At 44.4% G+C, this 16,235-nt stretch overlaps 1 protein-coding gene across 5 annotated transcripts in view; it reads right to left on the minus strand.

The window, feature by feature from the left end:
* The window catches only part of LOC119378124 (potassium channel subfamily T member 1), a 613,885-nt gene that overhangs the window by 93,918 nt on the left and 503,732 nt on the right, over positions 1 to 16,235 (minus strand). For all 5 annotated transcript variants that reach the window (XM_049415516.1, XM_049415515.1, XM_049415514.1 and 2 more), the window contains exons 3-5: positions 15,746 to 15,920; positions 9,501 to 9,549; positions 3,300 to 3,359 (exon numbers count right to left, since the gene is read on the minus strand). In XM_049415516.1, coding sequence (XP_049271473.1) covers positions 3,300 to 3,359; positions 9,501 to 9,549; positions 15,746 to 15,920 — 284 coding nt within the window. The remainder of the gene's footprint in view (positions 1 to 3,299; positions 3,360 to 9,500; positions 9,550 to 15,745; positions 15,921 to 16,235) is intronic.

The following is a 16,235-nucleotide window of genomic DNA, read 5'->3' on the forward strand; positions in this document are numbered from 1 at the left end:
TGTGGATTTTAGTATTTACCTTTACTTTTGTTCTGGCTCAAACAAGTTTACCAAAATGCTGCATAATAGATGAATTTTGCAAAACTTTCAATCATAGCAACCATGAGAACGTGAATTTCGCTGTTCATTTTTTTTCCCCCTCTCTTTTTGCTACACGGTGCCATGCTTTCAGCGCAACGCGTTACTTCGTTGCTACACTTCTACGGTCTATTCGGCGTACTTTCTCGACTTTTGCCGCGTCATAAAGAAAGAAACTACGCTCACTTATATTCACGCGTGATAGCTTGTAGGGTGTCTGACGGTGATATAAGAAAAACTACGCATATGACTCACCCGCATACACACACTCTTTAAAAAAAAAAAAAGGTAGTAGTACTTGCTAACTTTCGGGTAGTAATTGCTTGTCACATATGTTACAACATGTTAGTAAGGGCAGTTAGTAACGGCAAGGGTGGTAACTGTTACTACCTTTGCCGTTACTAACAGCAACTAGTAACTTTACTACCCTATAGCCGTTACTAACAATAGGTAGTAAAATAAAGGTTGTAAAAGAGGCAGTAACCGACACTAACGTGTTCATTTTACCACATTATTGGCCCATTGTTAACAGCGGTCAAATTCATAAGGACACATTACGACATCAACTTCGGTTAATCTTGCGTGGAGTATCACGAACGAGAACAATACACAGACGTAACAAGTTCACTACGCGACAGTACCTCATAAGCGACTCCAGGAGTATTTATAGTCCCTACCTTGGACATGCATGTCTGGTACTGGTGATTACCTCTGTTTCCGGATGAATTATCAAAAACGTGGACCTAGAGTACTGTACCCTACTACCTGATTATATGTGCTTGGGGACGTAGCACAAGACTTTTAATCAACCGCAGTAAAAAAAAACACACACAATATGTCATGTCTATTTGTTATAAAACTGCCACAACAAAGCATTTAGTACAGCGGCCGAGACAAGGTGCTAAACTTACCAACATAGCCTCAGTGCATTTGAATGGATCCCTGGACTAGTACGTAGGTAGTAAAAAGATAACAGTAATCATTTCGGTGGGTTTACGTGCGAGAACTACGATATGACTATGAGACACGCCGTAGTGAGGGACTCCGGATTAATTTTGACCAACTGGGGTTCTTTCCCAACCGCCTGTCATGCTTGTTTGTTGGAATTTATATTGTGTACTAAAACACGCATAGCGCTTGCTTAAAGTTCATTAAATTTTGCTCCTCCGTTTTCAGAATAGCAGAATGATGCTTTGAAATGGCGGTTGTGTAATTTTAAAAAGGAAATTTGATCCATGGACATTTTCTTCGCCAGCTTCCGATTAAAAATGATATCGCGAGACAATTCCAGTTATAAATTAATACAATAGGTACCAACTACAATTTTAGATTAGGTAGTTAATGGCCGGGTAGAAAAAAGGTAGTAACGGTCCAAGAAAGTTAGTAACGGCTGCAGTTGTTTGCTTCTACTTACTAACCATGTACTAACGTAGGTAGTAAACAGGTAGCAAAAAGTTAGCAACGGTTGCGCTACTAACTGTTTACTAACGTAGGTTGTAAAGAGGTAGCAAAAGGTTAGTAACGGTCCAAGAAAGTTATTAACCGCCGCAGTTAGCCTACTACATATGTGCTTGCAGTTACTACTTTTTTACTAACTTTTTTTAAGAGTGTAGATTTAGCCCTCCTGGTGCATTATTATTATGCCATTGGAAACTTTTCTCTGTGTTCCTGCATCCGCACCATGTTTGTTTATGCGCACAGTAGCAAATTATATATGTACGAGTCCAAGTATGCTCCTAACGTTTCGTTTCTTTCTCCCATTATAAGCCACCGCTACAAATGATGTAGAGGATTGCGCCTACTTGACATCATGATAAGTATACCATATTCGACTCACACCCGTTAATGCTAGAGCTGTGTCTTTGTATTCGACAAATGAAGCTCTAAGAACCCCCTGACAGTGCACTTGATGCGCGCATACAATAGAGAAGAAAGAGAGAGAAAGAGGGAAATAAAAACAAAAAGAACGACAGAGTTAGCAGCTTGGTTGAGACTACATGCCGTCGTAAATCTTGCCGCTGAGTTTTCTTTTAGTCGAGCAGTGAAACGCACAGAAAGAGTGCTTTATTGATAGCAAACACCAAGGTTTATGAACAATAGAAAGAAGAATTTCGTTCTAACATAAGAGTTCCTGACTGTTCCACACAATATGCAAGAGTTGATTGCTTTTATACGACATTGACCTTACGGCCTGCAGATGTAAATTCCAACGAACCCACGCATTGTTTATTTACGGTCGGCCATAATGAATAAGTTTCCCAAGCTTATATATGTACGATGAAAATACCAGCTCAGAAAACCATATAAATTGGGCAATCGTTTCTTCTTTCTCTTAATTGTGAGGCATTGTTTTGACGGCGTTTCTTCTGTTTCATGATTGCAGACAGCGTCGCGTAGTTTCGAATGGCGTGACAGCGCGTTAAACCTTTAGAGCTTTTCGTGAACTGTTTTCCCTACTGCTTATAGCATTATTTTTTGCCTTTATAAACGTTGACAGGGAACGCCACCACTTTATTTAGAAATATTTTACCCCGCTGCTGCTGCTGCGGCGCGCAATGTGGAAGGCTTCCATATACAATCAAGAGAAAATATAATAGGGCGCAGAACATTGTTCTTGAACAGTGTACTCTTTTAACGTTTCGGCAGGTGACAAACGCTGGTCCACCAGTCGGAACGTTAGAAAAATTTGACAGTAAGGAGTTTCAGATATTGAAGTCTTTCGGTCACCTAAAGAGCCTTTGCTTGCCCAAAGTGTCAAATCGAGCTTATGTTTTCTCTTTTTTTTTGTAAACCGGATTGGTTTCTTTGTTACGTCAGGCGGTTTGCGTACCGTAACCTTAAAGATGAAAAATCTGAAACTTTTTATGAAGCTTACAAGAGCGCATAGCACAGTGCTGTACGCTGCCCAATTCATGGCCAACAGTGGCTATTGGCTACTGCCTTCGAAGTTGTTACTGTTATCCCTATGATCATTATGACATCGGCCGTGGTAGCTCACTGGCTATAGCAATTTTTTCCCCTACAGAACAGGTCCCTGCTTATCACGTAATGATGATAAAAAATTAATATAGCAGCTGATTTATTTTTTATCTCCGCTGCTTTCGAATAAAGTTCGCAGTGGTCACCTGTATGAATGCGCTTTTGTCAGCAAACAATTCCTAATGACGTAGTGTGGTATCCATTGGAAATGCGAATCAGTAAAGTGTCAATGGACAGCTTACCTTGTAGGTGAGATATACAACCAGACAGGCCTCGGAGAAACTTATGATAGCCAGAATAGTCTGAAAGTAGCAGACAGGGAAAAACAAATGTTAGGCTGGTAGACGGCTTGAAATAAGGTAGTTTTGCATTGATATGGGAGGATTCGCCTTAACAGCGAGTTGGCGCGTAATTTAAAGAAAACTTGAGATTTTTTTCTCTGTGGACTTATTATACCAGGTATTTCTACGAAAGCTTTAAGTAATATTAGCTCCTTAACCGTGTTGATATTTTGAGAAGTTCTCTCCTTAAACTGGTAATTTTTTTTAAGGTTAGTATTCAATTCCTCTTTTCTAAAAAGCATGTTCTTGCTGCTCACAAAGAATTGCAGCACAAACGAAGTCAAATGAGCTTAATGAAGTTATTGTTAATTACTCATAGAAAAAAAGGTCGGTTCCCTGCTAATAATTAAAATTAAAAAGAAAACAACTCTAAGAATGTCGTTAGAAATTTTCATCCTACAGAGGGTGGTTTCATCATTCTGAAAATTTTAGTCATTCTGTCGAAGACGAAAAGCTTGTCCGTCAAGCGGACGAGCTACGATCGTCGAAAACGGTTTGGGGACAGTTCAGGAAGGACGAGCTTGGCTCGTCCGAAATGCGGAAGGGGTTAAAAAAAAGAAAGATTTTCGACGAAAAAAGAAAATTGTGCGAAAGTAACGTATTAATTGTGGCGGCCGTGAATCAGTATCAAAACCACGCTAACTGAAGTTAATTAGCCAATAATTACAAATTGCTTTGTAATTATTTATCTTGTAGTACATATCGCGATTTATTAATTAGTTACAAAAGTCACATGCCGGTGACGTTGCCGGCAGTGCGTCTTTGACAGAGGCTTTTGAGCATGGGACCTCGGCTCAGAGTGAGGGCGCGCTGGATTCGATATACCGGAAACGTTTGATCGCCAGCCGTTCGATATACTGGAGATACGATTGTCATCGTGTGATTTGCGATCCCCGCGCTGGTTATGCTTGCAATGCTCGAGAAAGGCCTGACAATTGAACACGAACGTATGTTTCCCCTTTGTCAGACTCTAAATGCAACAGAGCACGCTTTACAGGAGAAAAGTGGCCGTGAATGAGGTGAGGTGGGAGCCTCACCGTCAGCGTTGTATTGACGGGTGTTCAGAAACATCCCGTCTCTCATGGAAACAATCTAAGAGGTGTAAAATGAAACAACATAGATGGTGAACTTCACTTTTTTTTTTTAATGGCACCGACCAGTGTTGCCAGGTCGAAAAGACAAAAAATAGCCAAGAAGTTGTAAAAACTAGCCAAAAAGTAGCCAAATTGAGCCAAAGACTGTAGAAGTAGCCAAAAGTAGCTACGCGGGTGTGAAAAAAATGGTTACGTTTTTATTGACATGACTGAATGCAAAAGCTTTTTTTGCGAAAATTTGAATTAGTGCAGCATGAATCCTTAAAAAAATCAGAATTGCTGAGAGTCAAGAATAAATTGCCGACTTTGCAATGATTCCGTGCAGGAAAACGAATTTTCTCGCGCGGTTGAAAATATAAGAAGTTTTATAATAGGGTCCTGAATAGGGTTCCGTTAGCGTTTGGCGCTATACACTTGCGTCATAGGCCAACCTCTTTGGTACACACTTGATATATGTAAAACAGCGTACGAACATGTGTGTGCCCTTGCCGTCCCTGTCCTCTTGCGCTGTTTTTTCGTTACAGTGGTACGCACAAAACAACGCAAACGCTACGAACCCAAAGCTCTCTAGAGACATTCTCTTCACGCTTCTTGCGTGACTTGTATTAAGAGTACAGAAATAAGAAGCAACAGCCTTGTGGCGACAATAAAATTGAGTACGGCATGATGATACTGAAGATCACAGTTTCTGGGATAATGACACTGAAGCATAAATTGTAGTCACTTTCGCAATCACTTCTTGCGTGATAACGAAGACTGAGCGGTTAATATTTCCGAGTCGCAATCCGTACATAATCCTAAGAAATGACGCAAGCAATTCGTCGGATATCCGATTTCTGATGTCGATGAGTGCAGAGCGCCCGGCATGCCGAGCCTTAATCGATCGCCCTTTTTTAAAGTCGCGTTCAGGAATACAGGTGGTCTGAAAAAAACAGGCCCCGTGCAACTATATTTTTCCCGGGTTCCGGCAACACATCTAAAATCCTTTCTTTTTTGCAGGTTTTTGGGTGTAGCGCCGCGTACGAATTGGTAAGAAAGAAGATGACAGGAAAGAGGCGCACTCGCAACTGAACTTTATTTTGCGTCGATTGCAAATATAAAGCTATGAAAAGCACCACGTGTTACCTCTAACACTGCCACATAGTAAAACCAGATAAAGCCAGATAAAATGGCCTACCGCACTAATCATCGAGATAGTCTATTTCACATGAAAATAGATCAAGAGACGGCTTGCTGATGCATCTGCTGCCCAAATTGTTGATGACATATGCTTCAAATAACTCACGCTCTTGTTTTCTTCTATATCTTTTAAGTACTCGCGTCTTCTCCAGCTCAGGTGCACAGTGGGCTGACGCGCACTGTTTTATGCAATGAAGTGCCAAGTTGCTTCCCGTACCACTCTTTAACGTGCCCTTATGTTCCCTTAGACGTTCGTTCAGGCACCGCCCTCAACGAACGTTCAGTTGCGAGTGCGCCTCTTTCCTGTCATCTTCTTTCTTACCAATTCGTACGCGGCGCTACACCCAAAAACCTGCAATGAAATACAAACTAGCCTGCATTGACACCCTTGTCCTTTCTTTTCTCTAATGTAAGTTCCTAATTCAAGTTCAGGAGCTGGAAGCATGCCATATTTCGACGCCGCATGCTCGAACGCAAGCGACTGCGACGTCACCAAATATTGATAATTTGGCTCAAGTCAAGGGGAAAAGAAAGTAGCCAAAACGTAGCCAAGTAGCCAAAACATTTTTTTTGCCGCCATCGGCCTAAAAAAAAGTAGTCGAATTGTGCGAAGTAGCCAGACCTGGCAACCCTGGCACCGACATAACGCAGGTTTGCTGACAAACGAGGCAGCTTGCCGCACTAAGTGAATATTGCTTAAAGAGGACGTCACCTGGCCCCATTGCGAATTTTAGTTAGCTGGAAATTGTAAGCTGGAGTCTATAAAGAACGTTTTACTGCAGAAAAAAAAATAGAATCGCTCCACTGTTTGGCAAGTTAAAAGAAACTGAACTGACCGTTACCTCGCCTCTAAGAGGCTTCGACAGCGATGTATTCGTGACTATATTGCGCTCATTCCATGAACCATTATTAATTTCTCGGGGCGTTAGGCTTAGCAGGCGTCGCTAAAACAGCTGATCTCGCAAATAACGACAAAACGTACCTGATGCTTTGTCCTCAGCGTGAGATGGCACAAAGCGATGGCTCACTTCACCATTAATTTTAAGAAGAAATTTAGACGCCTAAGCACCACCAGAAAAAAAAAACGAAGCACAGGAAAAGAGTGTGGTGTTAGGCGCCTAAATTTTTTCTCAAAGTTGTGTACCAACTAGCCCAGTAACAAGTTCTTCTAGGCGCCGTTCATGTGTTGCTGTCCGCGCATTGGTCGAGTAGCAAGTTCGGATCGAAACGGGCGGTCGCGTCTGCATGGGGGCTGCCATGTTGGTTTGTAACCACAGTTACCAGCGGTTACTGACACAACAATGAGAGGCACTCGACATAAATGCGAAGAAGAATAAACATATCAAGCATCGATCACGTGCCAAACAAGCGCAAATGTCTCAACCCTGTCAATTATAAGGTAATTATATCTGGAACTATGTCTTGCTGCGCAAGCGTGTGGCTTGCTTACACCCCGTAGCCTTGGTAGTGCTGAACGGTAGTGGTGAGATGGAGTACAGATGGTGACGTGGTATAAAATTAAGAATACAAGGTTTCCAAAGTTAGCCGAGGAAACAGAAAACAACGCTCACTTTCAGCTCGTATTTAAAAATTCAGTTGGAACAAATGGGCCCCGTTCGGGAGAAATCGGTCTCGGAAAGCGCACTCCTTAACATTAAGCTAACTATTATGCGCTAGAATGTGTTAAAACGACCTATAGCACTGATTCGCTGAGCAAATGAGCCCTTCGTACAATTCTATTCGGGTAATTTCAAAGGCCATTTGCAGAGCCATAATAAAGCAGCCTATCGGAGCGGAGGGAAGCGCTAATTTCGGGAAGAAGATACACCGCAGAAATCACCTGAAGCCGTTTATCGAGTTACCCTGTTTTTGGCGATGACGCAGTTATAGGTGTGACAATGTCGCAACAATGACGCTGGGTGAAATTTTTCTTGCACTTTTACGTTCGCGTGCTGCGTCAGAGTTCGAATAAACACTGTTCATAATGTGCCGGAAATGCCAGTTTCTCTTCTTCAGTCTTTCTTTTTTTTATTGTTTGGGTGCGTGGGCTCCAGTCTAAACAAGGCGAAACGAAAGGACAGTCAGCAAAACTAACTTTGTTACACGCTAGATTAGATAGGGTAGCTTGCGACCGGCTGTATAATGCAGCCGCCCGCACTTGGTTAGATTGTGCATTAGGGCTCACTATAAGAAGACAAAGACAGCGTGCGCGTGTTTGTGGTGTGTCTGTGCCGAGCACATGCGTGCTCGAAAAAGGAACCTCGATCCCGCTTCCGGGGAGAAAATGAACCATGCGCACTACTAAAACCGGCTGCGTATGCCGCCACGTTTACCAAGCCGGCGGTCGGATCGCATCCGAAATTGGTAGCTTGCGCATGTAGAAAATTAAGGCGTCAGAGCTGCAGCTTTAGCGAGGCTAATTTATTCGTCGCACGTTGGGGGGCCGCCGCCGCCGCTGTCACACGTTTTGCGCAAGCCGGTTTCTTGCGCAATCCACTTTGTCTCCGAATGCGAGGGCCTGTCAAAAGCCGCGCCCTGCAAGTGGGAGTTCTCCTCTCTTCTTTATTAAAAAAAAAGTATCTCGAGAAAATTAGACGCCTCAGGTCAATGACCTGCCTGCAATACGATAACAAAAGGACGATATGTCTACTTATTCGTTCAACGGTGCCACTTAAATAAGCAGCAACGTCGCTGCTACTTTTATTAGTCACCAAGTACAAACAGTTTCTGGCTTTTGAAAGGGCACACGCGTCAGCAGTTGTCTTCTTTGTTAAAGAAACTCGCAATTTGACGTCAACAGAATGAGCAGTGAGCCCTTATATACAAATGAGCTTGCAGCGTTACTGCTCGGACGTTGCCGTATGCCGAAATTTCACATTTGCTGCAAGAAAAAGGAAATAGAAGAAAAAAAAAGAGGCAGCGGAAGGTAATATATGTTTAGAAGGGGGGGGGGGGGCTCTTAAGCGAGGCTTCGCACTCCAATGTCATGCCATTCGATTGCCGAAGACTACTGTTATTAATACCGTCAAAGTCGTCGATTAAGAAATTGCGACAAAGCGCTGGGGAGATTTTATTTTTTCATTTTATATTGTTCAATATTTGTGTATTTCATGAAATGAAACAAATGTCATCGATATGTGCTCAACGCGGAGGCACATTAAAAAGAAAAAGAATAAAGCGCCCAATTCTTCGCGATGAAAACTGCACTGTAAGGAGAAAAAGAAAAACGTGTCCTGGTTAGGAAGGCTTGTTTACATTGTTTCTTACTATGAGGAATTAATCACCGTTGATTTCTCTTGTAGAATAGTCCAGCACGTCGATATTTCTATTAACACTCTTTTTTTCAAAGTTTCCATTTATAGCGGATTTCCGCTCGAGTAAATCGGTTCGCCTTCCTGATTCGTGAATCTTAGCCAAAGCGGGATAATTAGGGCGGTGTATATTTATTTACTTAGTAGATCAGTGGTACACTTTCTACATCTAAAGGGAAGGTCTCATAATCACAAAAACAGACAAAGGTACTCTTGCTTTAGCTTCACACTGTACTGAGAAGGAGCTTTTCCTGTCAGCCAGATGAAATAACAATTGGCTGTCAGCGGACCGGAAAAACTACGCATTTAAGTGCAAACTTCAACACTCGTAATTTAGCGTACACGAGTGGTATTTAAACGATTCTAATTATATTGCTCGGCTGCTGCTTGAGCGAACACCGCTCAGAGACCCTCAGGCGATAACATAAGAGACCACCAATCCTCTCAGACCGCGCGAGTTGGATCGTGAAACAATGGATGAGCGGCCGAAGAATGTCGCCAGTATTTAAGGTACGTACCTGGATGCACCAAAGCACGAAGGGACGCTCCACCCAAAATATGGCATCCCTGCAAACACAAAGCAGAACAATGCATTAAACCTAAAACAAAATACTGACAAGAAAGCGAATTTGGTAAACTACACTTGGTTTTTCTTCTTTCGCCACTCTGCTCCAAAATACCTAAACAGATTGTTAAAAGACTGTACACAGAAAGCGTCAGCAACGAGTACGACGAGAATAGATGCGCTCCTATCGTTCTTGCAATGACACCCACGCGTACACACAAACACGCACATACATGACCATAATAATAATTGTTGGAGTTTAAAGTCCCAAAACCACGATATGATTATGAAAGACGCCGTAGTGGAGGGCTCCGGAAGTTTCGAGCACCTGGGGTTCTTTAACGTGCACATAAATCTTAGTACACGGGCCTCAAGTATTTCTGCCTCTATCGAAAGTGCGCTCGCCACGGCCGGGATTCGATCCCACGACCTTCGGGTAAGCAGTCGAGCACCACAACCACTAGACCACCGTGGCGGGTCATATACGACAGAAATAGGGAGAGAAATAGTTGCGCCTGAAAATAAATGTGAAGCAGTTTCTCAGGTTTAGCTTCTTCGAGGTATAACAACAAGCGAATGTGCGACACTCGTCCGCATTCTTTAGGGGATCTGTAATATCTCGTTTGCGTTTAGAGATGCGCGGGAGCATTCTATAAGTAGAGCTGTACTGCGTTACAAGGGCAGTTAAAGCTACACAGCATAGCAGCTCTATTTGCATATTTGCCCCTTTTTTTTTACATACATATACACTAGGCGCAGTTTATTGCTTAAAAGCAATGAAGGGAACCGTGCGCTCAACTTTCACTTGAAATTGTCTCCGTCCAGCTCTGAGTCCACTTGCGCACTAACGCCAAACCTTGATCTTCTTTCATCTCCAACAACCAACCAGTAGTGAAGAAAGAACAGTCGCCGGATGAGGTGAAGGTATTTTGAAGCTTCATACTTCGGGCCCTCACAACTAGAACATTCACAATGATGAAGAAGGCCCCCTTGCGGAGCCCGGAACGTCTCGTTGTAAAGTGCTTTGTTCTCCTAGATTGGTCGTATGCTTCATTATTATTGTTCTCAACGAGATGAAATTTCCGCAGACTCTCTACTTCATCAATCAATTAGCAAGCAAAGCACGATAATTTTCTTTTCCCTCCTCTAAGGTTTTTTTTTCCTCTTCCCCACAATTTTAGAAATTATCAGGCGTTTCGTCACGTATCTCCTTGCACGAACCGAAGTAGCGGGTACGCGTTTCTGCGCATGTTGCCGGAGCTGTATTTAATTATTGATGCAAAGAAATAAACAGCAAATCTCCCCGTTTAAAGGCAGCGGATAAGCTGCAACCATAGTCGGCGCTCATCGTTCATATGTTAATTGCCACGTGGAATGTGCTATTACCGCTCTGGCCGAATGCTTTGCGAGTTCGTCTGCAACAATCTTGATAAGCGCTATAGATTGAGGTGCTGCGGAAAAAAAGAACTTTATGAAAGTGGGTCGATAGACTAGAGGAAGAAATTTTCAAAACGGCACGTGGTGCCTTCCTCTTTGTTGCACGGTGGCTCGTAATTGCCCCTGCGCAGTGGCTGTTGGGAAAACGCCCCCATTCCACTCGCGAAATCGCACTTTCAAAGGAGCCTTAATATGGTCCCACTTTTCTTATCGCATAACAAACACCGACAACCAGCCATTTCAAGCGCCGATATATACATATATCTGTGAGCAAAATAAATAAATAAATAAAAGTAAAACAAAGTGTAGCATTCTCATTACAGTGCTTCTATAAAAAAAAACCTCACGCACTATGCATCTACTAAAGGTGTCCCAGGCAGAAGCAAGGTAGATGTATTTTTATTTTTTGTTGAAGGAGCGCGCAAAAAAAGAGACAGATTCACGCACACGTAAAGGAAACGCAAACACAAGAGCTGGATTGCAACTGTGATTGTGTCTTTTGTAGGCTGTTTCATCAATATCATGGTTCCCCACCTAGCCCATCTGTATATATTGTTTTTTTCTTTCTTTTTTTAACAATTGGACTCCCGGAATTTATTCACACTCGCTATTCCCCTTCTAAGACAGCGTAATGATAGACTGCGCTCAGTTGGTGGACGAGCAGGGAAGGGGGGCAAGGTATGCATGAAGTTTGGCATTCGGTGTTACTCCGCAATGATGTCTTTTTTAAAGACGATAGTCTTTCTTGGGGAACTTAAACGCAGAAATTTTGGTCTGTCTTTCTGTCTGTCTGTCTTTCTGTTTGTCGGCACGTCCCTCGATTCAGCCACTCGGCCAAAGTTTAACCACTTACCCAAGGGCCAGCCGTCTTGAACTGGTACGGCTGTTCATACTTGTGAACGTTGTCGATCAAAAAGTAAATATCATGCATATCTGAGGTGCAACATCACTAGGTAAGTATTAGGTGGCGTGTTCCTTTAATAGAAAATGCATACATACGTAATTTTAAGGACCCTAGTTTCTTAAGCTGCGCTGAAAATGCATAAGAATGGAAGCTTGAGCGAGCTGGTATGCGTTCATCTTTGTTGAAACAGCGCTCACTAGACGACGACGAAGTAAAAGAAGGCACAGGACAGGCGCTGCCTGTCCTGTGCCTTCTTTTACTTCGTCGTCGTCTAGTGAGCGCTGTTTCAACAAAGCTGAAAATGCGACTGCGCTGAAATTTGCCTTCCTCCGTGCCCTTCGCACGAGCTCATTGTTGTGTTTCGGTTTCGGTTCTGTATTGCACTGTACGAATGCCATGGGTTGGTGTTGAAAAACTTTAGTTTTGAGAAGGCCAAGAAGGTGAAAAAAAATATTTAAAAAACGAAAAAACAGCGTTGTGGGCGGCCTTCAGTCTGCCGGTTGTGGGCGCCGCTCTGGCGTTCCTGTTTTACCCAGGCGACGTGTAAATAAAAGTGTGGAGAGTACTCGTTGAGTGCGGACGTTTCTCTGCTTCAGCGCTTCGCGCCAAACCGCGTTTTCGGGCTGGCTGGCGTCCCCGCCGGTCGCGTTGGTCACCGCCGGTCTTCGCCTGCTGCTGCGCCGGGACTACCAGCACGCAACACAGCACTCATGTTTCCCGACGTATTGCCAGATGGCGTCCATATCTCACACAGCGCCTCTTCTATCGTCTTTACGCGACATTTGCAGCGAAGCACGCAGATACGCGGCCAATTTTTTTAAAGACGATAGTCTTTCTTGGGATACTTGAACGCAGAAAGTTTGGTCTGTCTGTTTTCTGTCTGTCTGTCACACGATTCAGCCGCCCGGCTAAAGTTTAAGCACTTGCTGAACGCCCAGCCACCTTGAACTGGTAGCTGCGTTCATACTTGTGAACATTGTCGATCAAAAAGCAAATATTACGCATATCTGAGGCGCAACATCAATACGCAAGTATTAGGTGGTGTGTTCCCTTACTAGAAACTACATAGATACGTAATTATAAATACCCTTAGTGTTTCTTAGGCTGCGCTGAAAATGCGACGCTATGCACGAAAAAGCCCTCTGCCAGTGTTTCTTAGGCTGCACTGAAAATGCGACGCTGTGCACGAAAAAGCCCTCTGCCGACGATATGGTGCTGCCTCCTGGAAGTGGCCCTGGGTTCTGCAAAAGCTCATGTTTCCCGACGCCACTGCCAGATGGCGTCCATATCTCACGCAGCGCCTCCTCTATTTTATCATTGCCAGCCAGATGCAGCCGATTCAACATAGAGGAGGCGCTGTCTGAAGCAAGGCAAAACATAAATGGCAGAAGACTATCGTCTTTCGACATTTTCAGCGAAGCACGTAAATACGCGGCCAATTTTTTTTAATGCGAACTAAAAAAGAGAGAGAGAAGAGGGAGAAAGGAAAGACAGGGAGGTTAACCAGAAGCAGTCTCCGGTTTGCTACCCTGCACGTGGGAAGGGGAAAGGGGATGTAAAAGAATGAAAGAGAAGAAGAAGAGTTTGTGACGACAGCACGCGACAAAATACAACAACAACAAAAAAAAACAAAACAAAACGTAGTCATAACCGCAGTCCAAGTACTACACAGCACCATTTTCTTCCAGCAGTCACAGTTTGACATTGAGTCCGGTTGCGTGGAGAAACCGCAACAACGCCCTCAGAGCGGCTCGTGCTGAAGACCGGGTAGGCCAGGGCCCTAGGATTTTGTTCTCCGTGAGAGGGCGGTTGTCCAGCTGGCCTAGTGCGGCTGAGAGGGCCGCTCTTTCGGAGCTGAAGCGGATGCACTCACAGAGAAGGTGCGCGACTGTTTCGCTGCACCCGCAGACTTCACACGACGGGCTCTCAGCCATTCCAATAATATACGAATAGGCATTTGAGAAGGCCACTCCAAGCCATAGACGGACCAGCAGGGTAGAGTCATGTCGTGATAAGGTGGACGGGATGCGTAATTCAAGATCAGGGTCCAAGGCATGCAGCCGTGCACTTGTAAATGTAGATGATGGCTTCCACAAGTCCAACGTTATGCGACGAGCTAGCATACGAAGTTCTCTTGCGGCGTCCGATCTTGACAGGGGAATGATGACACTGCTGACACCGTCATGAGCGGATCGGGCAGCTGCATCCGCTTGGTCATTTCCCTGAATGCCGCAGTGACTAGGCAGCCACTGGAATACTACTCGGTGCCCTTTTTCTATTGCTTCATGGTGGATTTGCCTGATTTCCGCGACGAGCTGCTCATGTGAGCCAAGACGTAAAGCGGAGGGTAGACTTCGGAGGGCTGCTTTGCTATCGCAGAAGATATATAGACCACGAATTAGGTGTCTGCTCCATGACAAATTGAAGAGCAGCACGGAGCGCTACTAGTTCAGCAGCTGTAGTTGAGGTTGCGTGAAACATTTTGAGCTATATTGTGATAGCTCTTGCTGGAATTATTACGGCGGCGGTTGAGCTTGTAGTCATAACTGAACCATCAGTGTTAATATGGGTGTGACCAATGTACACCTCATGTAAATACAGTAGTGCAGCCTGTTTAAGGGCAACCGATGACATTCTTCTTTTCATCGTAATTCCTGGTATGGTAAGGCGCACTTCGGGTCGATGCGGCAACAATCGGCATTGCAGGAGACCATCCTGTGTCAACATACGTAACCACTGATACCCTCAGGGTGCATATTCGACACCTTGCCAGGGTACCTTTGCACCATCTCGCATCTTTACCTGCACAAAGGCCGCATACAACATTCAGCCGCATTATTGCCGCCCATAGTACTTCTTTGCCATCGAACTATACGCCTGCAGCAAGGCCATCCTCGCCTATATGGTGCGAACTAAAAATGTACACGGCCTGGTAAGCGACAATACTTCCACAGACGGGCGCAAATTGTTTTGATAATTGGCTGTAGGGCCTTAAGTGCAAGCCCGCTGGCGACGTGTCCGACGTGTCACAGGGGTCTATTTCGCGACAAGTGGTCAAATTGACATGTTAGTTTTATTACAAAATAAATAGTAATTTCTGCAGTTTTACGTGCAAAACCGCCAGATGATTATGAAGTGCGCCTTAGCGAGAGAGTCCGGATTAAGTCTAACCACCTGGGGTTATTTAACGTGCACCTGAATCAAAGTACACGGGTGTTATTGCATTTTGCCCCTTTCGAAATGTGGCCGCCGTGACCGGGAATCGAACCCATGACTCCGAGTTTAGGAGCGCTATACTCCGGCCTGCTAAGCTACCACGGCGAGTTTGCTGAACAAGATACGCCGCGCACTTATAAGTTTTAAATTGACCTAAATAATAATATTAGCTTGTTTTTAACGCAGTCATATTTCAAATATAGGCCAGTGTTGCATGATGGGTCGACAAAATCTCTTTACCACTGAGTGAGTTGGGTGATTTTTCGCTCAATATCACACTTACTGAACAGCGCTAAGTGGACACACCAGTATAGGTTCTTTGCTAGGCCGCTGTAATTTAGCTTTGTTTTCTGCAAGTGCTTCACTAACTAGCTCAGATTCATACATTAATATGAAATAAAACGTGCTATTTAACTGGATGAAAGCGTCGTTGAAACGGCAAGTAGTTGGTTTGTACGCGCAGGTGAACTGCATTTGAGATTTTCTACTTGTCATGTCTCTCTAAAGAGGTTCAACGGATACTGCGGAAAACAACGAACTTATAATAGCGGGCAGCGTGGTGTCCTCGCCCACAAGAGGGCAACGATGAAAAGCTGCGCCCTCGGCGGAGCAAACAAGAAAACTGTATGTTCGGTGCGTACCAGTTGATGGCGCCGTTCCGCACGGCTTCGTCGGTGTAGCGCGAGGTGTTCTGGACGCGCAGGGGACACTGGTAGCAGGTGGCGTACCGGGGCCCCCTGTCCAACGCTACTCGGCCCACGTAGAGAAGGCATGCCACGATCTTCACTACGAGCCGGATTACTCGAATGCGGAGACCTGCAGAAGGGGTAAACACAAGGACAGTAAGAATGGTGATTGCCTTGGGGCCAGCTGCGAATCTGCACAAGAACAAATTAAAGAAAGAGCGATAGATAGAAAGGCAGAGAAAAGTTGGCTACCCTGTACTCGGGGAGGGGAAAGGGGATGTAAAAGAATGAAAGAGAAGAGGAAGAGTCGGTAACGACACTTCAAAGCCATGATAATAGCACTGTCTAAAAGCAACACATCAACGTAGCCACTGAACTGTCGCAACGTGTCGTTCTGTCCGGTTTTTCTACGAAACCGCAGCAATGCCTTCATAGCGGCTCGATT

This window comes from Rhipicephalus sanguineus, chromosome 1 (assembly GCF_013339695.2).
Source record: "Rhipicephalus sanguineus isolate Rsan-2018 chromosome 1, BIME_Rsan_1.4, whole genome shotgun sequence".
Taxonomy (NCBI): domain Eukaryota; kingdom Metazoa; phylum Arthropoda; class Arachnida; order Ixodida; family Ixodidae; genus Rhipicephalus; species Rhipicephalus sanguineus.